Here is a 24,651-nt window from a genome sequence, read left to right on the forward strand (position 1 = left end):
CCCATAATTCTTCAACGGAAAACCACTGTACATGACATTGAACAGAAAATACTGCAAAAACTGTAGCTCTTGAGATAAATTCACAAGAATTAGCAATGCTGAAGACATAAAACTGTTGTCTTAAGGTCTAAACTCAGTAAATAATTTGTTCTTAAACACTGTTCCTCACACACACCAAGTCTTGTCGAGAAATTCAAGACCTCCATCATGAATCACCATTCTAATATTTTTACTGAACAAAGATCTGAATTCTTATGTAACGTGAGTTTTTGAAAATTTAGTGCTCAGAAAATTACAGACAAGCTTTCCTGTGTCTTGTAATATAGAATGCACTACTTCTGAAGCTTAAGTATTTTGAGAGAGAAGTGAATTATTTTGTCAAGTGCACTTAATTTTGTAAGAATGTCATTATAAACTGCAAATAAAATTGGAAAATAAGAATGGTGTTCAAGAATTTTATAATCTGAGGAAAAAAATGGTCATGTCATTTTTTCCTTACTGTTTTAAGTTCCTGGCGCAGCTGCTGGTTTAAATTTGTTGACTCTTCTAAACGAGCTTCCAAAGCCGCAATTTTTTCTTCTTTTATTTCTAGAGACTTCTTTAATGTAGACTCTAATTTTGACTCCAAAAGCTTGTACCTACTACTCAATGACATTTAAAAATATATATTTTTATTATCTCCTATTTCAAGAAAGAAAAAAAATTCTTTGAGACATTTTTTTTAAATGACATACATATTTTAAAATTCTGGGTGAATATAGTCCTCTTGAAAAAAATGGTTACTAACCTTCTGTAACTGTTGTTCTTTGAGATGGATTGCACATGTCCATTCCAATGTAGGTGTGTGTGTGGCCCAAGCCTAGTTGCCGGAAATTTTTCCCCTGTGGTAACTGCTGGGTCGGCTCTGGCACCCTCTGGTGTCGCACACTCATAGCACCAGTAGAAAGGACTTGCCAACCTGCACCCCCTCAGTTCCTTCTTTCCAGCTAACTACATTAAGAGAGGAAGGCGAGTGGGTCTTGGAATAGACATGTGAAACACATCTCGAAGAACAACAGTTACGGAAGGTTAGTAACTGTTTTTTCTTTTTCGAGTGCTTGCACATGTCCATTCCAATGTAAGTGACTTGCAAGCAGTTGTATATGAGTGTAGTGTGGCGGCTGCCCCACTCCATAGGAAAAAGGGCTGGAACAGGCCAGAGCGGCTACGCAGACCAGCCTCCAATCAGCAAAGGCCTGTGGAGAGACAATCAGGGCAAAAGAAGAGGCAGCCTATCAGGGCTGGGCTGGGCCCTAAATAAGGGCTGCCTAGCAAAGGAGAGGACAGTCTCTCCCTGACTAGCAAGGGAGGAGGACTGGCTCCTGAGCTAAAGAGGTAGCACCTTGGACAGAGCAGTGTTGGGCAGTCTCAGGGGAGCAGAGGAGAGCTCCATGCCAGGCTGTAGCCCCTACTAAAAAGGGTCGAGAAGGTGCAAAGGGGAAGTGGCCCAGGGAAGATAGATGGACAAGAGGGGTGCGAAGGAGGGGAGAGAGAGGCTGCCGGTAAAGAGTCACTGGGTCGGGACCTAGAGTAGCGGGTGGGCCTGGGTCCCCCCCTTCCCCTGCACCTGCCCACAGGGGAGTCTGGCCGAGACAGACTGCAACTTGCCCTGAGGTGAGGGGCTAGACTTTGGGGTTGTGCTTGGCCACTGAGGCAGGTGCAAGCCGAAGGACTGTTGTTATCCCCCGCCCCCTGGAAGGGGGTGAGAATGGAGTAGTGGGCACTGCCAGAGGGCAATGTCCTGAATGCCGAGCGGGGAGCAAGGCGGTTCCCAAATCAGCAGAGCAGACAACAGGCGAGACACCACACACAGAGAGTGCTCCGCAGCTGACAAGAGCTAATACCTGGAGGTGCCAGCGGTGGTGAGTCATGACCCCGTTACAAGGAGAGAGGCTCAGAGTTCATGGACATGCTGACAGCCTGTTGGGTAATGGCTGTCTCAGAGATCACGGATTACTTGACTTTAAGAGGACTTCTTCGGTTGACTCAGCCTGCCGCAGTGGCGGGACTAGACCAGCTGTCAGCTCCCATCCAAGAGCAGTGCTGGGGCCAGAGTAGTAGCTGGCGATCAGCCCACACCGCAGGAGCAGTGGCCAGGGACAGGAGCAGCAGCCCCTGGGGCTGGGGCTCAGCCATTGATACAAGAGCAGCGGCCCCTGGGGCTGGAGCCACGATCCGGGCTCAGTCAGCCCCCCACCGCAGGAGCAGCAGCAAGGCCGGAGCAATGGCTGGTGGTCAGCCCCCAGTGGGGCTCTCACTATTAGTCCCCCTCCCCGGCTATTTTTACTAAAAGTCACGGACAGGTCGTGAGCTTCCATGAATTTGTGTTTGTTGCTGGTTTTGCAGTCAGACCTATCCATGACTTTTACTAAAAATACCTGTGACAAAATCTTAATCTTAGTGATGGCATAGTGTGCTGAGAACGTGTGCACTGATGACCAGGTTGCCACACTGCAGATGTCCTGAATAGAGATTTGCACTAGGAAAGTGGCTCAGGAGGCCTGTGATCTTGTGGAATGAGCAGTCAGGTTAGCTGGAGACGGAACTCCTACCTACTTATAACACATGCAAATGCATGATATGATCCAGGACGAGATTCTCTGAGTGGAGATAGGGAATCCCTTGATCCTCTCTGCTACCACTATGAACAGATGGGTAGATCTATGAAACAACGTAGTCCATTCTATATAGAACATTAGGGCCCTTCTAACATCTAGAGAGTGTAGCCGTTGCTCCTCCCTATTCTCATGTGGTTTTGGGAAGAAAACTGGAAGGAACATTGCTTGACTGCAATGGAAGTGCGAAAACCTTTTTGGGAGAAAAGCAGGGAGTGGACACAATTGTACCTTATCCTTGAAGAAAACTGTGTATGGGGGTTCTGACGTGAGCCACACATCTCTGAAACCTTTCTGGCTGAAGTGATGGCCACTAAAAAGGCCACCTTCCAGTAGAGGTGAGTTAATGAGTATGTCACCAGCAGCTCAAGCAGGTGACCCAAGACCCATAAGCTTTGATAAGGCGAGGTTAGGTCTCAGGGAAGAATGGGATCTTTAACCTGAGGGTATAACCTCTCTAGGTCCTTAAGGAAATGGATAACTACCACATGAAAGAAGACAGACTGCCTGTTGACTGGGGGATGGAAGGCTGATATCATGCAAGGTGGACCTTGACAGAAGAAATAGCCAAGACTTGCTGTTTCAGATGCAACAGGTACTCCAATATAACTTGCAATGAAGAACTCAAGGGTAGAATTCCATGCTGGGAAGACCAGATGAAGAACTGCTTCCATTTTGCAAAGTAAGTAGCCCTGGTGGAGGGCTTCCTACTACCTAGCAGGACCTGATGAACCTGCTCCAAGCAAACCTGCTCTTCAGGATTCAGCCATGGAGCTTCCAGGCCATCAGATGAAGAGAGCTGAGGTTCGGATGGAGCAACCGACCATGGTCCTTGGAGATCAGGTCTGGATATAAAGGAAACGGGAGCAGGGCCCTCCACTGAGAGGCCTAACAGGGTGGCGAACCAATGTTGCCTGGGCATTGCTGGGGCTATGAGAATGACCTAGTCCTGCTTGATCTTCATCAGAACCTTGTGAACTAGTGGGATAGAAGGAAACGCGTAATACAGCTGATCTGTCCACAGTAGCAAGAAAGCATCTGTGAGAGACCCTGGGCTGTGGCCTCACAGGGAACAGAACTGGTGGCATTTCCTGTTGATTTGGGTAGCAAACAGATCTCTCTGGGGAATCCCCCACTGTTGGAAAATGTCCCTTGTGATATCTAGCCAAAGGGACTACTTGTGGTGAATGGAGAAAGACCGGCTAAGGTGAAATGCCAGTTGGTTCTGCACTCCCAGGAGGGAGAAGCCTTGAGGTGGATTGAATGTGCTATGCAGAATTCCCACAGATTAACTGCTTCCTGGGACAGCAGGAAAGAACGTGCCCCACCCAGTCTCTTGATGTAAAACATGGCAGTCATATTGTCCCGGACAGCCAATACGTCTTTGTTCACAATGTGAGACAGGAAGGATAATGAGAGAGCGTTCTTTTGGAGACTAAAGGCCTTGAGTCCTGAGAGGCGCTAAGTGGGCTCCCCAGCCCAGCACCAATGTGTCCAAAACCACCGACATCGAAGGTTGGGGCCGTGAAAAGGGTACTCTCTCACAAATCGTGTGATGGTCCAGCCACCAATCCTGGGAAATGAGGACCTGAAGAGGTATGGAGAGAATCGAGTCCAGATGGTGACAGATGGGTGAGAACACTGTGGCCAGCCACGCCTGAAGAGGTCTGAGGCATAGCCTCACATGTTGCATGATGCATGTGGCCCAGGAGTCTCAGACAGCTCCATACTTGTAAGTGGGTGGGCCTTGAGGGACCTTATCAGGACTGTGATCGCCTGAAACGAGTCTCCTGGGAGGAAGGCTCTGGCCTGAGTGGAACTGAGTACTGCTCCAATGAACTGTATCCTCTGCACCGGGACGAGGGTAAACTTTTGCATGTTTATTAGCAGGTCTAATGCCTGGAAAGTTGACTGGATGAGGTGGATTCTGCATTCTACCTGAGCCCTGGACTGGCCTTTGACTAACCAGTTGTTGAGATATGGGAAGACGTGCACTCCCTGTCTCCTCAGGAAGGCCGCTACCACCGCCATGCCTTTGGTGAAGACATGCACGTGGTTACCATCGAGACCAATCCCTAGGATCCAGACAGGGAATGATGGAGGCCAGAGAGATCATGCAGAACTTTAGATTCTTGAGGTAGCTGTTGAGGCGGTGCAGGTTTATAGTAGGTCTGAGATCACCCTTGGCTTTCAGAATTAGGAAATAATGGGAGTAGAACCCCCCCTTTCCTCTCAAGTTTTGCTGAACCTCTTCCACAGCTCCCATCCAAAGGAGAGATTGGACTTCTTGGACCAAGAATTGCTCGTGAGAAGGGTCCCTGAAGAGGGATGGGGAGGGGAATGGGAAGGGTGAGTAGAAAGAAACTGGAGAGTGTATTCTACTTCCACCATGCTCAGCACCCAGAGGTCCGAGGTGATAGGGGCCCAGGCATTGATAAATTGGGACAGGGGTTCGAAAAACAGAGGGACAACTGGATCCAATATAACAGGGAGTGGGATGGCAACCTCGAGCATCCCATCAAAAGGAGAGCTTCAAGCTCCCTGAGTGCCTGGGAGCAGCATGTCAGCCCCGAGGCGGAAGCTGGTGGAGGAGGCCTACGCTCAAACCTCCTGCTCCTTCTCCTCTATGGGTCTTGACAGGCCAGTGGGGCAAAGCACTGGTCTGCTCAGAGAAGAGCGAGGATCCTTCAAAGGGGAGATCCTGGAGGGCTTGCTGGATGTCTTGAGGAAGACTGGAAAACTGTAACCAAGAGCTCCTTTGCATGGTTACCATCGAGACCATGGATCTGGCCACGGAATCAGTTGCGTTCAGGGCTGCCTGCAAGGAGGCCCTCGCTATGGTTTTCCCTTTGTTAACCAGCGAGGAGAACACCTGGCTAGCTTCTTAAGGGAGCCTATCTTTAAACTTGTGTATGACACCCCACATATTAAAGTCATAGTGACCCAGCAGTGCCCGCTGGTTTGCTATTTTCAGTTGCATCCCTCCAGTAAAGTAGATCTTTCTGACAAAGAAGTCCAACTTTTTGGAGTCTTTTGTCTTAGACAGTGCCCCCAACTGCCCTTGGTGATCTCTTTAATTGGTGGACGATACTACAGGGGACCGTGGAGGGGGATACAAGTATAAGAACTTGCAAATTTGGACTCGCAAATAATACTTCTGCTTCCTATGTTTTGACATAGGGGGAAGGGAAGCAGTGGGTCTGCCACAGAACTGTAACAAGGTCCATGATAGCCTCATTGAGTGGCAGGGCCACCCTTGAGGGGCCCTCCTCTGTCAAGATGTCCAGCAGGCTATGAGAGGACTCTGTGACCACCTCTACCTGCATGTCCAAATTCAAGGCCACCTGCTTTAACAAATCCTGGAGAGCCTTGTGGTCATCTTGGGGAGAAGACACGCCAGCTGCCAATACTGTCTCATTCGGGGAGGAGGAAGCCAGCATTGGTTGAGGGCCCTCCACCCCTTCTTCCATATTGTCCGGGACTCACGGTCCCTCTTCTTGAAGCTCGGTACTGGAGTCCAGATGGGGAGTCTCCCATCGAGGCATTGGTGGTGCTCTACTCTCGGAAGCCACCAAATAGGAGTCCAAAAAGGACCCTGTGCGGGGGGGGGACGGGGAGTGGTGGGGGGGGGGGGGGACGGGGACAGGACGGGGACCTGTATGGGTTCCAAAAGGGCCATTGCATTGGCATTGGCACCGAAGAATGAGAGGGGCAAGCACTCGGTGGTACCCCTGTGTTTGCTATGAAGTGCCTTGGGGAGTAGCGTGGGTGGCTGCGAGGGTGAGAGGAGTGTGACCCCGCTTCTGACTCTGAAGACATAGGGTCTGGGCAAGGCGACCAGGGAGGTGTGGACCCCATTGTTGCCGGAGATCAGTGCTGTGATGGTGAAGTCTGCGCTGGTCCTGATACTGGGAAGAGGCTGGAAGATGGTTCCCCGTCTGACTGTACCGGTGGTGCCAACTCCTTCACTGCTGAAGACATAGGCACTGGCAACAAGAGCAGGTCCCTGGATGCTGTGAACACCTCCAGAGTTGACGGCCTCGTAAACTTACTGGTACTACACTGTCTGCCTGAAGATGGAACCTCTGGAGCCAGAGTCAGCAGAGCCTGCATAGGCACCAGAGTCACTGGTACCAGCTGTTACGGTGCCGAGGTAGAAGAGTGGCCTGACACAGTTCTCACTCTATCCCAGTCCCCATGCCTGGCCGACTTCAGTGACAGGGATTGAACCCTCTCAGCCGGCTGCCTCTTGTGCTTCTTTTTAGGAAACAGGGATGGGGAATGGTGCCAAGATTCTCGCACAGTGGTAGGAGCACTCCGCATGAACGCCGAGTTACTCAGTGCCAAGTCCAAGCAACTTGGTTCCGAAGTGGGTCTCAGAGCTGCCTCCATAAGGAGGAACATTCAATCTTGCCTCTCGATCCTTTTTCTGTGCAAGGTTTGAAGTCTTTACAGATCTGGCACTGGTCCTTTCAGTCAATCTCTGCCAAGCACTTGAGACACCTCAACTGTGGGTTTCTCAAGGGCTTTGACTTGCCACAGGAGGCACAGGGCTTGAAGCCTGGTGACTGAGGCATGCCCTATGACCAGGGAGTGGATGAACTTCGCCAACTGAAGGAGAAAAGGTCTGCCCTTGTAGACTAAAACTGACTAACTATAACTAATTTAACTATATACACCACAAAAAACAGTGAAAACCACTGGGAAAGTTTGCCGAAGCAAAGAGAGCACTTCCAGAGATCATCGCGGGTGGTAAGAAGGGACTGAGGATGCGCAGGGTCAGCAGGGCTCTTTATAGTGGCACTATGAGTGCATGGCACTGGAGGGCGCCAGAGCTGACCCAACAGATACCACTAGAGGAAAAATTTCTGGCGACTGTGCTCGAGGCATGCACATGCCTACCCTGGAATAAACATGTTCAAGCACTCGAAGGTGTTGGACTGACGCCCTAGTAGTGGCAATGTAAGCTTCCCTGACTCCCTGCCAACATGCTTCACTGGTGTCTTGGCAGGACCATGTGTAGGAGTGAATATAGTTCAGTATCCATGCCCATTCAATCCTAGGAACCTTTGATTAAACTGCAGAGAAAAGTACAGTACCATTTGACATGGACTGAATTTGACCCAACATTAATGATCAAAGTCTCATTATCCTATTACCAAAACTCGAGCCCTCCAATACTTTCTTTAGATATTTTTTAAGGGATAGTTGTCAAATTTGTCACATCTTGAAAAATTTTACCCTCCATCACCCTTTTAAAATATATTCCTTGATACAGAAAAAGCTACCATATCTACAAAATCAACAGCAACACACAAACTAAAGATGCTGGTTTTGGTTGGACCATTAGTGGGCATGTGAGAAGAGCACTCTTTCTTTTGGCTCCATTTCCACCAGCGAAGCACAGAACTGAACTTGATTAGACTCCTGTGCTCTGAAGTATTTGGAGAACAAGATTCGCATCAGTTTCTATTTCCTGCTTGCTCACAAACCAGAGCACAAAGGAGGAGGAGGAATAGAGTATTGTGCACGTGCATGCTTATTTCATGTACATGTTCACATGTGAATTGCTCACCCAGCTCAGCTCCTGATATTTACAGCCCTTGTTTGGGAGGATTTTACTATATTATAGAGCATGAAAACAAAACACCCGCCACCCTGCATATATTTAGGGGTAAGTGGTCATATGTAAAATATTTAGGTTTGGAACAATATCTCTTGGGATTGTCAGTGATGGATAATCTTAAAGAACTGTTGTCATTTCAGAAAAACTTAAGTCACAGTCATTAATTTTTTAAAAAAATAGCTTAATCATTTTACTTATTCCCTCATTATTACATGCTCATTTTTTTTCTTATTATTTTTATGTTAGCCATTTCCACTTTCTCCAAGTGTAAGGCAAAACTGAATATGTTAGCAACTTGATTTCAGAAAAAAACATATTAGGCTTATTAAATGGAACACACTATCTGTGATTCTTGAAGCCACAGCTACATCCTGACAGGAATTGAAGCACAGGACCAAGAAGAAAAGGATTTAAAAGATGATGCAGTGGATTTTAAAGAGTCACCATCATATGAGGGGGAGATTACCCCAGAATTTCAGAGTTTACCTATTTGAGAGCCCATGTAAACATCAAACTGCAAATAAAAAAATCTTCCATCTGTAACTGAGAACTAGACTAGACTATACAAAGAAGTGAAAAGGAAAAAGACTAGCAGAGACCTCACATCCAACATTTTTGGAAAATGTAGGGGACAATTTCCTGATGCAAGTGCTGGAGGAACCAACTAGGAGCAGAGCTCTTCTTGACCTGCTGCTCACAAACCGGGAAGAATTAGTAGGGGAAGCAAAAGCGGATGGGAACCTAGGAGGCAGTGACCATGAAATGGTCGAGTTCAGGATCCTGACACAAGGAAGAAAGGAGAGCAGCAGAATACGGACCCTGGACTTCAGAAAAGCAGACTTTGACTCCCTCAGGGAACTGATGGGCAAGATCCCCTGGGAGAATAACATGAGGGGGAAAGGAGTCCAGGAGAGCTGGCTGTATTTTAAAGAATCCTTATTGAGGTTACAGGGACAAACCATCCCGATGTGTAGAAAGAATAGTAAATATGGCAGGCGACCAGCTTAGCTTAACAGTGAAATCCTTGCTGCTCTTAAATACAAAAAAGAAGCTTACAAGAAGTGGAAGATTAGACAAATGACCAGGGATGAGTATAAAAATATTGCTCGGGCTTGCAGGAGTGAAATCAGGAAGGCCAAATCACACCTGGAGTTGCAGCTAGCAAGAGATGTTAAGAGTAACAAGAAGGGTTTCTTCAGGTATGTTAGCAACAAGAAGAAAATCAAGGAAAGCGTGGGCCCCTTACTGAATGAGGGAGGCAACCTAGTGACAGAGGATGTGGAAAAAGCTAATGTACTCAATGCTTTTTTTGCCTCTGTCTTCACGAACAAGGTCAGCTCCCAGACTACTGCACTGGGCAGCACAGCATGGGGAGGAGGTGACCAGCCCTCTGTGGAGAAAGAAGTGGTTCGGGACTATTTAGAAAAGCTGGACGAGCACACGTCCATGGGGCCGGATGCATTGCATCCGAGAGTGCTTAAGGAGCTGGCGGATGTGATTGCAGAGCCATTGGCCATTATCTTTGAAAACTCATGGTGATTGGGGGAGGTCCCAGATGACTGGAAAAAGGCTAATGTAGTGCCCATCTTTAAAAAAAGGAAGAAGGAGGATCCTGGGAACTACAGGCCAGTCAGCCTCACCTCAGTCCCTGGAAAAATCATGGAGCAGGTCCTCAAGGAATCAATTCTGAAGCACTTAGAGGAGAGGAAAGTGATCAGGAACAGTCAGCATGGATTCACCAAGGGCAAGTCATGCCTGACTAATCTAATTGCCTTCTATGACGAGATAACTGGCTCTGTGGATGAAGGGAAAGCAGTGGACGTGTTGTTCCTTGACTTTAGCAAAGCTTTTGACACGGTCTCCCACAGTATTCTTGCCAGCAAGTTAAAGAAGTATGGGCTGGATGAATGGACTATAAGGTGGATAGAAAGCTGCCTGGATTGTCGGGCTCAACGGATAGTGATCAATGGCTCCATGTCTAGTTGGCAGCCGGTATCAAGTGGAGTGCCCCAGGGGTCGGTCCTGGGGCCGGTTTTGTTCAATATCTTCATAAATGATCTGGAGGATGGTGTGGATTGCACCCTCAGCAAGTTTGCAGATGACACTAAACTGGGAGGAGTGGCAGATACGCTGGAGGGTAGGGATAGGATACAGAGGGACCTAGACAAATTGGAGGATTGGGCCAAAAGAAATCTGATGAGATTCAACAAGGACAAGTGCAGAGTCCTGCACTTAGGACGGAAGAATCCAATGCACCGCTACAGACTAGGGACTGAATGGCTAGGCAGCAGTTCTGCAGAAAAGGACCTAGGGGTTACAGTGGACGAGAAGCTGGATATGAGTCAACAGTGTGCCCTTGTTGTCAAGAAGGCCAATGGCATTTTGGGATGTATAAGTAGGGGCATTGCCAGCAGATCGAGGGACGTGATCGTTCCCCTCTATTCAACATTGGTGAGGCCTCATCTGGAGTACTGTGTCCAGTTTTGGGCCCCACACTACAAGAAGGATGTGGAAAAATTGGAAAGAGTCCAGCGGAGGGCAACAAAAACGATTAGGGGACTGGAATACATGACTTATGAGGAGAGGCTGAGGGAACTGGGGATGTTTAGTCTTCAGAAGAGAAGAATGAGGGGGGATTTGATAGCTGCTTCCAAGTACCTGAAAGGGGGTTCCAAAGAGGATGGCTCTAGACTGTTCTCAGTGGTAGCAGATGACAGAACAAGGAGTAATGGTCTCAAGTTGCAGTGGGGGAGATTTAGGTTGGATATTAGGAAAAACTTTTTCACTATGAGGGTGGTGAAACACTGGAATGCGTTACCTAGGGAGGTGGTGGAAGCTCCTTCCCTAGAAGTTTTTAAGGCCAGGCTTGACAAAGCCCTGGCTGGGATGATTTAGTCAGGGATTGGTCCTGCTTTGAGCAGGGGGTTGGACTAGATGACCTCCTGAGGTCCCTTCCAACCCTGATATTCTATGATTCTATGAACCTCCATGGATTAGGGGGCTGCACATGCGAAGATATCTTCTAACCTAATTTGAGACTTCAGTGTCAGATTGGGGTGGAAGAACCATGAATCCACTTTGTCTAAAGATAAAAATCCAACCTTAAGTGCTTGAAAGTGCAAAGAAACAAACGGAAAAATCTTTAATGTCATCATTATCAGGCTATGTGAGATTAGGCCCAGACAGAGGAAAGATTTTAAGATACTGCTAACAATGCTCAGTACAAAAAATGCCAATCCCACCCTCCATCCCAAGAAATAAGAAAGGCTAGATATATCTGGAATATTTTCTATCTCCATGACCAAAAAATGGGGAGCCAGACAAGGAATACTCTGGAATAGAAAACAGCCCTGTGGATAAAGACTATTACTATCCCCATCATTAGAGGTTTTTAAGAACAGTGCAAAAGGCTGGACTTGATGAATTCTCGAGGTCCCTTCGAGCCCTACATTTCTATGATTTTATATGAGTGATTGTTTACTTTAAGCAGTGAAGGCTGAACTACAGGAATACAAATGGTGACCTTCTGGCCTACCAGAAATCAATCCAGATACCTTTTAGGTGAAAGTAAGTGGAGAGAATAATGGATCCAAAGACATGACAATTTTAGAAGTTATTATCCCAAATGAACTAATCCATTTCTTGAGTAAAACAAACATTCATCATCCGCAGTCCTCCAACTTAGTCTGGAGCCATTGTGTCTGCAATGGCATCTTGAAAAAGATAGTGATATCAGCTAGGACAGCATCCATGATATGTGCTGCCCTGAAAGAACATTCATTTTGAACAGCAACGCCTATAACTGTCCAACTAATCTTGGAAGCAAGGGGAGCAATGAAGAGGTCGGGAGAGGAGTCAGCAATATATTCAGTGTCATCAATGGATCGTGGACCCAGGAATTGACAAAACATGGAAAAAAGCTATTAGTTAATCCCTAAGGACAAGTAATTTCTCATTTTCCTCCTGGACTCATGTCTATAGCTCCAATAAAATCACTTAAAATGGGAGGGAAATCATCTAAACTAGATGCTCCAGGGAGAAGGGAGAAATCTTTATGTAGTGATACCCTTGGCCAGGTCACCTGCTGGGACTGAACCTATGATATCTGGATCTAAAAGCAGACACCCTTGAAGAAGGCGATTGATGAGAAAATCGATTTTGTAGAGTGTATGTGGAGTGCGGATGGAGATGGTAAACTGTGAATCTGGTAACAGAGTGTGATACAGTTCGAGACCTATTTAGAAAGTCTCTAAGCTGAAACTGCTTTTAGACCTATCTGCAATGGAGAGAAAGAGCCTAGGAGATTTCCTAAAAGCCTTTGTCTTGTCCAAATAGAAAGCCAAGGATCTCCTTACATCAAGAGTATGTAGAACAGCTTCCCTATTATTCTGGTGTGGTTTGGGGTAAAAGGTCAGGATGTAAATGAATTGATTCATGTGAAATGGGGAAGTCACTTTGGTGGTGAACTTTAGGTGTGGTCTGAGTGTGACTTTGTCAGGAAAGTACACTGAAAAGGGAGAATGCACCATCAGGGCCGTTGTCTCCCCTATCCTCCTTGCTGAGGTAAATGCAATCAGAAATGCCATCTTCATTGAAAGGTGAGTTAGTGAACAAGTGGCCATAGGTTTCAAAGGGCTGTCTCGTCAGTCCTTTAAATACTAAATTCAGGTCCCATTGTGGGTAGAATGTCTGGGTTGGGGACAGAGGTTCGCTATGCTTTTAAGGAACCTCTTCACAGTTGGGTGCAAGAAAACCGAGTACCCTTCTATTTGTTGTTGAAAAGTTACTATTGTCGCTAAGTGTACCTTTAGTGAACTAACAGAGTCTCCTGATTTCTTAAGAGACAGTAAATAGTCTAAGACTATTGGTAGAGTGGCAGTATTTGGGGTAATCCTTCTGGAATGGCATCACGTCTGAAACCTCGTCCACTTTTGTAGGTAAATATGATGGGAAGTCACTTTCCTACTGTGAAGTAACACTTTCTGTACCTCTGCGGAGCAGGATGTTTCTATGTGGTGGAACCATGAAAGTGCCAAGCTTTGAGCCAGAAAATCCACAGGTTGGGATGGAGAGAGCGTCCATCATTCTGCGAGAGGTGGTAAGGAGTGGGTTGAAGAATCATCTGTGGACACAGTGCCAGTTGTAACAGGTGAGGATACCACATCCTTCTCGGGCAGGTGGGAGTGATCAGTATGATGTTTGCTCTCTTTTTATTTTCAACAGGACTTTCAGCAACAGAGGGAATGAGGGAAAGGCATAAAGAAGACCCTTGTCCCATGAGAAGAGGAGTGCATCCCCCATGAAGTGCTGACTGATGCCTGTTCTGGACCAGTACTGTGGATATTTCTTGTTCTGTTAAGTGGCGAACAAGTCTATTATTGGTATCCCCCATCATCGGAATATGTTGTGGAGTGTCACCCAATCTATTTCCCATTCATGGTCATGTGGGAATTGGAAGTTAAAACTATCCACTGTTGTGTTGTGCACTCCTGGTTGGTACGCCTCTGCACCAGTTTCATAGCTTTAGTGCTTCATCACAAAGGGAGGGTGATCTGGTACCTCCTTGACAATTTATGTAGTACATGGACACTACATTATCCGTCATGACCTTTGTGTGTGTGCCTCTGATCAACAGAAGATAGTGAGCACATGCGTTCCTGACCACTCTGAGTTCAAGGAGGTTGATGTGAAGACACACCTCGGAGGGTGACCATTTGCCCTGTACAGTGAGGTCGTTGAGATGTGCGCCCCATCTTATGAGTGATGTGTCAGTGGTGAGAAGTAGTAATGAGGGAGTCTGTGCAAACGGGATTCCCGTGCAGACGTTTGCTGGGTCCTTCCACCAATTCAAGGATTGTTTGATCTTGGTGGGCAGAGATAGTGCTTTGTCTAGGTTGTCTTTGTTTGGTCTGTAAACCAAGCTAAACCATGACTGGAGGCATGTGAAGTCATGGCATGAAGACTTCATGACATGTGAATTCTGGCATGAGCTATCACAAATGTGCCTGCAGCCATGTGCCCCAGAAGAAGGCGGCAGTGTCTGGTTGATATTTAAGGGCTGGTTTGCACTGTCTATAAGCATGGAGAGACAGAGGAATCTCTGTTCTGGGAGGAGCACGCTCACTCGGGCAGAGTGGAGACTGGCTCCTATGAATTCTAGTCTTTGTACCAGTTAATGTCGACTTTTGTATGTTGATTTGTAGACCCAGACTTCTGAGTAAATCCAAAATGGTATCGGTAACTCATTCAGCTTCAGCGAAGGATGGTGTCCTGAGGAGACAATCATCCAGGTAAAGGTAGATCACAATGGCCTGGGAACGTAAGTAGGCTGCCATTACAGAGAGGACCTTAGAGAATACTCTGGGGGCCAATGAGAGGCCAAAAGGGAGTACTTCAGACTGGTAATGCTCTTGGCCTAGTGTGATTGTAAGGTATTGGTGAATCACTGAGGTGAATCACAGTCTGTCTGAAATATGGAAAAGACAGTTACCTGTTTCGTAACTGGTGTTCTTCAAGATGTGTTGCTCATGTCCATTCCATTGAAAGTGTGTGTGCTCGCCACATGCAGTGGTGCCGGAAGTTTTTCCCTCAGCGATATCCATAGAAGACCGGCTCTGGTGCCCTCTGGAGTGGCGCCTATATGGCACAGTATAAGGGGCACTGCCGGCTTCCTCCACCCTCAGTTCCTTCTTGCCAGAAACTCTGATAGTGGGGAAGGAGGGTGGGTCATAGAATGGACATGAGCAACATCTCGAAGAACACCAGTTACGAAACAGGTAACTGTCTTTTCTTCTTCGATTGCTTGCTCATGTCCATTCCATTGTAGGTGACTCCCAAGCAGTGCCACCGGACATGGGTAGGAGTTCATGGACGTGTCGACTGGAACACAGCTCTGCTGAATCCAGCATCATCCCTGGCCTGCTGGGTGATGGCATAATGCGTCGTGAACATGTGTATCAATGACCACGTGGCAGCTCTGCAGATGTCCTGGATGGGGACGTATGCTAGGAAGGCCGCCAAGGACGCTTGTGCCCTGGTTGATTGGGCCTTTAGTATAGGTGGCGGCTCGGACCGTGCCAACTCATAACAGGTCCGGATACACGAGGTGATCTGGTTAGAAATCCTCTGCGAGGACACCAGTAGGCCTTTCATCCTGTCCACGGTCGTGATAAAAAGTTGGGTCGACTTGCAGAAGGCCTTGGTGCGCTCCAAGTAGAAGGCTAGGGCGCGATGGACATCCAAGGTGTGCCGCCGCCTCTCCTCCGCAGTGGAGTGCGGCTTTGGACAGTGAATCTGGAGAAAGATATCCTCGTTAAAATGGAAGTGAGATACCACCTTGAGCAGGAATGCAGGATAGGTTTGCAGCTGGACCTTGTCCTTGTAGAAAATCATGTAATGGGGCTCTGAAGTGAGGGCTTTAATCTCAGAAACTCATCTCACCGAGGTAATGGCTACAAGGAAAGCTACCTTCCATGACAGATGTGAAAGGGTGCAGGAGGCCAGTGGCTCAAAGAGAGGCCCCAGGAGCCTCGAGAGGACAAGGTTGAGGTCCCATTGTGGAATCGGGTCCAGGACTGGTGGGAAGAGCCGCTTTAGTCTTTTCAGGAACCAGATGGATATGTCATGTGAGAACACCTATTTGTCCTGAACCTGCTGGTGGAAAGCCAACATGGCTGCCAAGTGCACCTTGATGGCGGAAAGCGTGAGTCCTTGTTGCTTAAGGTAAAACAGGTAATTGAGGATAGACTGCACAGAGGACCATCGGAGAGATGCCACGCTCCTCCACCCAGCAGGAGAATTGCTTCCACTTCGCCAAGTAAGTTGCTCTGGTGGAGGGCTTTCTGCTTTCCAAGAGGACCTGCTGTACCTGGTTGGAGCAGGACCTTTCCTCTGGATTCAGCCACCAAGCCGTGAAGTGGAGGGAGGGAAGGTTCGGATGCAGAAGCCATCCATGGTCTTACGAGAGGAGATCTGGATGGCTGGGCAGTGGCAATGGGGGTGCCACGGCTAGGTTCACAAGTGTGCCGAACCAATGCTTGCGAGGCCACACAGGGCATCCATGATTACCCTTGCCTTGTCTCTTTTGACTTTTGCTAGGACTCTGCTGACCAGCAAAATCAGCAGGAATGCATACATCAGATCCCCCTCCCATGACAGAAGGAAAGCATCAGAAAGGGAGTCCCTGCCTAGGCCTTGGAGAGAGCGAAGTGCTGGCACTTTCCGTTCTGCTGGTGGCAAACAGGTCCACTTGGGGAGCACCCCACCTTCGGAAGAGCACCTGGACAACCTCCGGGTGGAGGGACCACTCGTGGGGAGAGAAGAAGAACCTGCTGAGGTGATCCACCAGCGCATTCCAGATGCCGGGGAGGTGTGATGTCTCCAGGTGGATGTCGTGCTGGATGCAAAAGTCCCACAAACAAAGTGCTTCCTGACAGATGGCTGAGGAGTGAGCTCCCCCTTGCCTGTTGGTGTAGAACATCGAGGCTGTGTTGGACGTGAGTATATGTGCACTTTCAGTGGAAAGGTGTGGCAGGAAAACTCTGCAGGCTAGGTGAACTGTCCTGAGCTCCCTGACGTTTACGTGCAATGTCAGCTCCTCTGGGGACCATGTCCCTTGGGTCCGCAAGGTGCTGAGATGCGCTCCCCAGATAAGGTCGGAAGCATCCGATATCAGAGATACCGAGGGTTGGGACTCTCAAATGGATCTCCTTCCAGGACCACCCTAATCGGTTCACCACTGCAGGTAGCTAAGTACCTTTGGTGGAATCATGACTATCTTGTCCAGATGGTCTCTGGGCGGGGTGTAGATTGTTGACAGCCACTGTTGGAAGGGTCGCAGCCTGAGCCTCGCATGAGGGACAACGTAAGTGCATGCCGCCATGGCCCAACAGCTTGAGGCAGACCCGGGCTATGGTGAGGGGATACATAGAGATGCTGGGAATGAAACTCGCCATCGTCTCGAATCTGTCCTGCAGCAGAAATGCTCTGGCACGGATGGAGTTGAGGACTGCTCCGACGAGTTCTATGTACTGGGACTAAAGTTGATTTTTCCTCGTTTATCAACAGGCCCAGAGCACAGTACATGAACTCCAGCACTGACAAGTTGTGTTGGACCTGAGACCTAGATGAGACCCTTGATGAGCCAGTCGTCGAGGTACGGGTAAAACTGGATACCTTGCTGCCTAAGGAAGGCCGCCACCACCGCCATGCATTTGGCAAACACCCTCGGAGCTGTAGCCAGTCCGAATGGGAGCACTGTGAACTGGCAGTGAGCGTGACCCACTGTGAAGAGCGGGAATCGTCTGTGTCCCTGGAATATTGATACATGGAAGTATGTGTCCTTCAAACTGAGACTGACATACGAGTCTCCCAGATCCAGGGAGGGAATGATGGAGGCCAGGGAGACCAGGCAGAACTTCAACTTCTTGAGATATTTGTTGAGGTCTCACAAGTCCAGAATGGGTCTTAGACCTCCTTTGGCTTTGGGGATTAGAAAGTACTGGGAATAGAATCCCTTGCCCCTGTACTCCTGAGGGACTTCTTCCACAGCCCCCAGCTGCAGAAGGTCCTGAACCTCATGAACGAGCAGTTGCTCATGACAAGGGTCCCTGAAGGACAGGGAAGAGCGGTGGGAGGGGGGGACACAAAGAAACTGGAGAGTATAAGCCTGTGCCATGGTGTTGAGGACCCAATGGTCCAAAGTTATGGAAGCCCATGCAGGGAGGAAAGGAGACAGGTGGTTGGAAAAGCACAGAGAAGCAGGATCAGGGATACAGGCTAGTAGGTCACCCTCAGGTGCACCCTCAAAATGCCTGCTTGCCACCCTGTTGTTTGATAGCACTCAACTGGGCAGAGGACAATGGCTGGTGACCTGGCCGGGGTCCGTAACCCCTGCTCTTTTGGGGGAGGTTTAGGTTGGATATTAGGAAAAACTTTTTCACTAGGGGGGTGGTGAAACACTGGAATGCGTTACCTAGGGAGATGGTGGAATCTCCTTCCTTAGATATTTTTAAGGTCAGGCTTGACAAAGCCCTGGCTGGGATGATTTAGTTGGGGATTGGACTAGATGACCTCCTGAGGTCCCTTCCAACCCTGATGTTCTATGATTCTCTTTTTACGGGCAGGTTCCGACCTGGGTTGGCTCCCAGAGTCCTGGGCCTGTTGAGGCTTGAACCGCTTTCTGGATGGGCCCAGGGTGTAGAGGCCCAGGGTCTTCAGCGTCGCATGGGAGTCCTTGAGCCTGTGCAGTTTTGTTTCTGTTTGTTCAGCAAACAGAGCTTGGCCATCGAATGGGAGGTCCTGTATTGACTGTTGGACTTCTGTCGACAGGCCCAAAGACTGCAGCCAGGATGCCCTCCTGATCGAGATGGCCGAGGCCATGGTTCTAGCCGCAGAGTCCGCCACATCTGAGGCTGCCTAGAGGGCCGCTCCGGCCACTGCTTTGCACTCTTCGAGGATTGCGTGGAACTCCTTCTTGAGATCCTCAGGCAGCGAATCCTCGAACTTGGCCATGGACTGCCACATATTAAAATCATAGCAGCCAGGCAGGGCCTGGTGGTTGGCCACCTGCAGCTGGACACCCGAGGACGAATAAGTCTTTCTTCTGAACAAATTGAGCCTCTTCGAGTCTTTATTTTTCGGGGTGGAGCCTGGCTGGCCTTGCCTTTCCTGCTCATTAACCTCAGAGACCACTACGGAGCTTGGAGCAGGGTGCGTATAAAGGTACTCATGAGCTTTAGCAGGCACATAGTACTTGTGTTCTGCCTTTTTTGAAACAGGAGGCAGCGATGAGGGGGTCTGCCACAGGGACTTGGTGATCTTTGCTACCCCCCCTCATGTAAAGGCAACACTACCCTGGCTGGGGCTGCTGAGCTAAAGACATCAAATAGGGAGTCTTAGGGTTCCTCCAGGTCCTCAGCATGAAGCCTCAAATTCAAGGTGACCCTTCTTAGCAGCTCTTGATGGGCCTTAGCATCATCCTGCGGGACTGGATGAGGGGGCCCTGTAATCGCCTCATCAGGCGAAGATGAGGCGGAAGCTGGCACCAGAGGATCTGTTGCCTCCGAAGGCTGCTCAGCTGGTTCCTCCATGGTATAGATGCGAGTCCGGTGCATCAGACACAGAAAGGTCTCTTGAGTATTGGAAGTCTGGTGATGCCATAGGCATCGGTACCGATAGTGGTTGGCAGTGCTGGGATGACTACAATGATGGTGTTGTAGATGCAGTCCTGGCAGAACGTGTGCCAAAGACAGTACTGACGTTGATGTCCATACCGAAGGAGCCTTCCCCAAGGCAGGTTCTCTATCTTTGTCTTATCCTGTCATTACCGAAGTTTCTTTGCCTCTGCCAGTGGGTCCTTAGGCATACCCTGTCCATGGGGTCCCCAGATGGGAGGGAGTGGTTGGGATTGAACAAAAAACGAAGTTTAAAGATTTTTTTAAAAAATAAAAGAATAAAGAAATGTAAAGGAAACGCTAAGAAGTAGTTTTCCCTTTTTAAACAAGTAGCAAGTCTTTAGAAGTGAATGATCTGCTAGCGGACAGCTAAAGCTCCGTCTCTAGCCAGGGGCAGTTGAGAAAGAACTAACGAGGGTTTGCCTGCGCAATGCTGGTTAGCTTCATGGCAGAGCACAGGTGGGGGACAGCGCATGTGCAGGCCAAACAGACACTGCTACCAACATTCTCTGATCAGCAGTGCAGAGACGCAAACATACCTACGGTGGAGGACCCAGAGGGACATTTCGAAGAAGAAGAACATTTATTACAATATTATAATATTTTCAATGACACTCCCATTTTGGGCCTAACTCTATTTAATGTCTTTTTTAAAATAATGCTGTCAGGGTTCCCTCCCCACTCTGAACTCTAGGGTACAGACGTGGGGATCCGCATGAAAGACCCACTAAGCTTATTTTTACCAGCTTAGGTTAAAAACTTTCCCAAGGCACAAACTTTGCCTTGTTCTTGAACAGTATGCTGCCACCACCAAGCGCCTTAACAAAGAACCAGGGAAAACGACCACTTGGAGTTCCTATTTCCCCCAAAATGTCCCCCCAAGCCCTTACTCCCCCTTTCCTGGGGAGGCTTGAGAATAAACAACATGAGCACAAACCCCTTGGATTTTTAAGACCCTAAAAACCCAATCAGATTCTTAAAGAATAGAACTTTATTAGAAGAACAAAAAAAGATAAGAGAACAACTCTGTAAGATCAAAATGGAAGATAATCTTAGAGGAAGTCAGATTCAAAACATAGAGAATCCCTCTAGGCAAAACCTTAAGTTACAAAAAGACACAAAAACAGGAGTACACATTTCCACCAGCACAGCGAATTTACAAGCCAAAACAAAGAAAACCTAATGCATTTTCAAGCTAGATTACTTACTAACTTTATAGGAGTTGGAGAACTTGCATCCTTGATCTGTTCTCAGCAAAGGTATCACACAGACAGACAAAAAACTCCCCCCCCCACTCCAGATTTGAAAGTATCTTGTCCCCTCATTGGTCATTTTGGGTCAGGTGCCAGCGAGGTGACCTTAGCTTCTTAACCCTTTACAGGTGAAAGGATTTTGCCTCTGGACAGGAGGGATTTTATAGCACTGTATCCAGAAAGGTGGTTACCCTTCCCTTTATATTTAGGACAAATGTTATATGGAGAAAACCGTAGGAAGGAAAACCATTTTATTATTGTAAATGAAAAACAAATGTTTGCCAAACTATCCCAAACTGGTCTAGGCACTCTCACCTGTCATCTGTGCTCTGTTCATCATGCAAGAGGCGCTCTTTATTTAAACCTATCTTTTCAAGTTCATGGGTAAGTTTTTCAAGCTCATTATTCATTTGCTGGGTCTTCAGTTTTTCATTCACCAAATCCTTATCCAAAATAAACAAAAAAATCAATCTAAAATGTTAAATTAATAATGCAGACTTAGTTTCTGGAAACTGTCTATGCACTAAATTTCTGTGATTACATGTAGCTTGTACAACCTGTTAATATAACTTTTTCCTTCCTCCCAACTATTAACATCTGGTAAAATCAGAAACTGTATCCTAAATATAAGTCTGATTTCACCTTAGATGTTTACTTCCTTTTTTTTTTTTTGCATGACTTCCTGTCTAAACTTGATTTGAACATGAGGATAAAAAAATACCAAACTAGTTTAGCAGTATCAGAGTGAAATAATAATTATTAAATGATAATTATTAAAGTTTAAATACAATATTTAACATGTAAATACTATTAATTTAAGCACACCAACAAGGTAGGAACATGATTTTTTCAGAAATTACTAGTAGACATATTTTCTGTATGTTACAACTGTTAAAAAAGCTATTATGATCTTATAGACACACAGCACTTAGCTATATTAGATTTATGATGGACAGATAATAGAAGAATGGAAATTAGTCAAATTACCTCTCGTAATGTGACAAGTGTTTTCTTATCAATGGTAGCTCTTTTCACAAGTTCTTTATTTTCTTTTTCTAGCTCTTTTAGACGTACACAAGACTCTTTAAATATACCTATTTCTTTACATAGAGATTTGTTTTCCTTTTCCAGATTACTAATTTTTATATTGTTCTCTTCTAAAGTACTGTCCTTAATTTCTGCCTGTTGTCGGAGTCTCTTATTCTCTTTTTCTAGTTGTTTCTTATCCTTTTCCAGCTGAGAAGTCTCTTGTTCCAACAGCTTATTTTCCTTCTCTAATTGCTCTAGGCGTTTACTAGAGATTTTTAATTCTTCCAGATTCTTTTGCAGAGTTTGGTTTTCAGACTCTAAATCTTGTAGTTCACTTTCCAATTGTTGAATCTTTTTGTTACTATTTTCTAATGCTTTCTGTAGCCTTTGGTTTTCTGTATCTAAACCTTGGTAGCTGACTTCTAAACGTTCTGTTTTCTTACAAGAAGCTTTCATAAACTCCAACCCTTTTTTAAGTTGCTCCTTTTCACTTTCCAATTCCTTATTTTCTAACTGTAATTGAGCCATCTTGATGCTTGTACACTTCAAAGATTCAACTGTTCTTCTTAGTTCTAAATTTTCTTCATCAAGTTGTGAATTCTCTTTCTCCAATGATTCTAACTGAAAAGTAAGGTTTTTTAAGCTATCTAAAGTTTTTTTCAACTTCCTATTTTCCACTTCCAGATCTGAGTTTTCTTGCTCTAAGGCTTCTATCTTCTCACAAGTAATTTTTAAATTGGTAATCTTTTTCTGTAATAACTCATTCTCCTTTTCAAGATGATGCAACTCATTCTCAAGCTCTTCTGCTCTTTCTCCTTTCTCTTTATAATGTTCCAGTTCTTTCCTCACTTGCTTTTTCTCAAATTCAATCTTATTTAGCTTACTGCTGGTCTCTTTGATAGATTCATGGAGGATTTTATTTTCTTTTTCAATGTCTTTCACTCTTGCTTCAGCGCTGATTTGGGACCGTTGCCTTAGAACAGCTACTGTTTGATTTAAATGTTCATTCTCCTGTTCCAATATTTTAATCTAATTATTTGAAAAAAAATTATAAATTTAGGTCAGTATCATGCCAAAAATAATTTATTTCTATACATAAACAGCAGTCTACTGAGGTAAAACAAATGGAGATGGATTATATTATACATCACTTCCTCTTTAATATAAGGTAAAACAAAAGTTCTGCTGTGGTTTATTCTACTATATTATAACATGTAACATGTTCTACTATATTATATACCATGTAACATAACACACATTGTGTGTGTGTAGAGGTGATGGTTATGCAATAAACTGTAAATACAGACAAATTTTCAAGTACATCAGTTTGTCTATTTTAAGATTATATAAACAGTCAAAACCAACATACATTATTAGCTTCACTCTCTTTCTGGTTGCCATTTAATCCAATAATGGATTCTTTTCCCAAAACAACATCTTGAGAAATAAAATATAGTAGAAATAGGCATATCAGCAAATATCCAAACATCCAGTCAAACTATGGCAAAAGACTTTTTGAAAGATTCTGAATGCAGTTTAAGAAAAAAATACCTCATCATTTTATTTGAAAATATAGAAAGTTCATCTTTGAGGTTTGCAGAGTCTATAATTGCAGTTACACTGATTTTTGTGACGGTTTACGCCAAGGCTATTTTAACCTTTCATTAAAAAAGTTACTAGTCCTTTTTCTTTCAAAGATTATGTTACTTACCTGTCTCTCTGAATTTTCTCGAAGCGTCTCAATGGTCTTTTCAAGTTGTGCTTTTTCTTTCATCAGATCTTTGCTCATATTTTGACTATTCTGAAGACTTTGTTTCTCTTGGCTAATTTCATTCTCAAGTCCTTCCAACTGTGGGAAAAACATATTAAAATTCATCCAGAGATGACTATGAACATAAATGACTATTCTTACCGAGGTGAAGTGAAAAGATTATAATTATTATTTTTGTTTTCCATATGTGTTATACGGCCCGATCTAACACCTGTTAAAGTCAATGGAAAGATTCTCATTGACTTCAATGGAGCTGGATCAAGTCCATAAGTTTGTAATACTTGCCAGATCTTAAATACAATCTCTATCCCACCTAAAATAAGCTTTAATCTAAAAATTAAAAAAATCTAGCCCCCTTCGTTGTAAAGATAGCCTTCAATATGGAAAATATTGTTTGGTTTGAAAGCTTCCTGAAAATCATGAACTATTCATGAAGATTTTTTGAAACATCTCAGTCGCTCCACAGCTGCACACTTGACCTGTATTTTCAACTGCTACGTGACCAAGATCCTACCTTCCATGATTATTCCTGGCATCTGGAATCTTCACAACACTAGTTCATCTGAAGCACAGAGAGTTCCTTTATCCTATTTTGCAATTATTTTATTTATTAACAGATCTATTCTTTTATAACAGAAATTGAACAAATTGGAGAGAGTCAAGAGGAGAGCAACAAAAATAATAAAAGGTTTAGAAAACCTGACCTATGAGGAAAGGTTAAGGAAAGTAGACATGTTTAGTCTTGAGAAAAGAAGACTGAAGGGTGACCTGATAACAGTCTTCAAATATCTTATGGCTAAAGAGTACTGTGATCAAATGTTCTCCATGCCCACTGGAGGTAGGGCAAGAAGTAATGGGCTTAATCTGCAGTAAGGGAGATTCAGGTTAGTTAGGAAAAACTTTCTACCTGTAAGATAGTTAAGCTCTGGAATATGCTTCCAAGGGAAGTTGTGCAATCCCCATCATTGGAGGTTTTTAAGAACAGGTTAGACAAACACCTGTCAGGGATAATCTAGGTTTACTTCATTCTGCCTCAGCACAGGAGTCTGGACTTGATGACTTCTCAAGGTCCCTTCCATCCCTACAGCGCTATGATTCTATAAAATCTTACAAAACTTGTTTTACAACTTAAATAGAGATAAAC

General features: G+C 45.8%; 1 protein-coding gene across 10 annotated transcripts in view; it reads right to left on the bottom strand.

The window, feature by feature from the left end:
* The window catches only part of CCDC88A (coiled-coil domain containing 88A), a 363,848-nt gene that overhangs the window by 60,962 nt on the left and 278,235 nt on the right, over window positions 1-24,651 (bottom strand). For all 10 annotated transcript variants that reach the window (XM_074949474.1, XM_074949473.1, XM_074949477.1 and 7 more), the window contains exons 14-17: window positions 23,448-23,585; window positions 21,695-22,765; window positions 21,023-21,150; window positions 500-641 (exon numbers count right to left, since the gene is read on the bottom strand). In XM_074949474.1, the coding sequence (XP_074805575.1) occupies window positions 500-641; window positions 21,023-21,150; window positions 21,695-22,765; window positions 23,448-23,585 (1,479 nt within the window). The remainder of the gene's footprint in view (window positions 1-499; window positions 642-21,022; window positions 21,151-21,694; window positions 22,766-23,447; window positions 23,586-24,651) is intronic.

Source organism: Natator depressus, chromosome 3, assembly GCF_965152275.1.
Source record: "Natator depressus isolate rNatDep1 chromosome 3, rNatDep2.hap1, whole genome shotgun sequence".
In the NCBI taxonomy this organism is placed as follows: Eukaryota; Metazoa; Chordata; order Testudines; family Cheloniidae; genus Natator; species Natator depressus.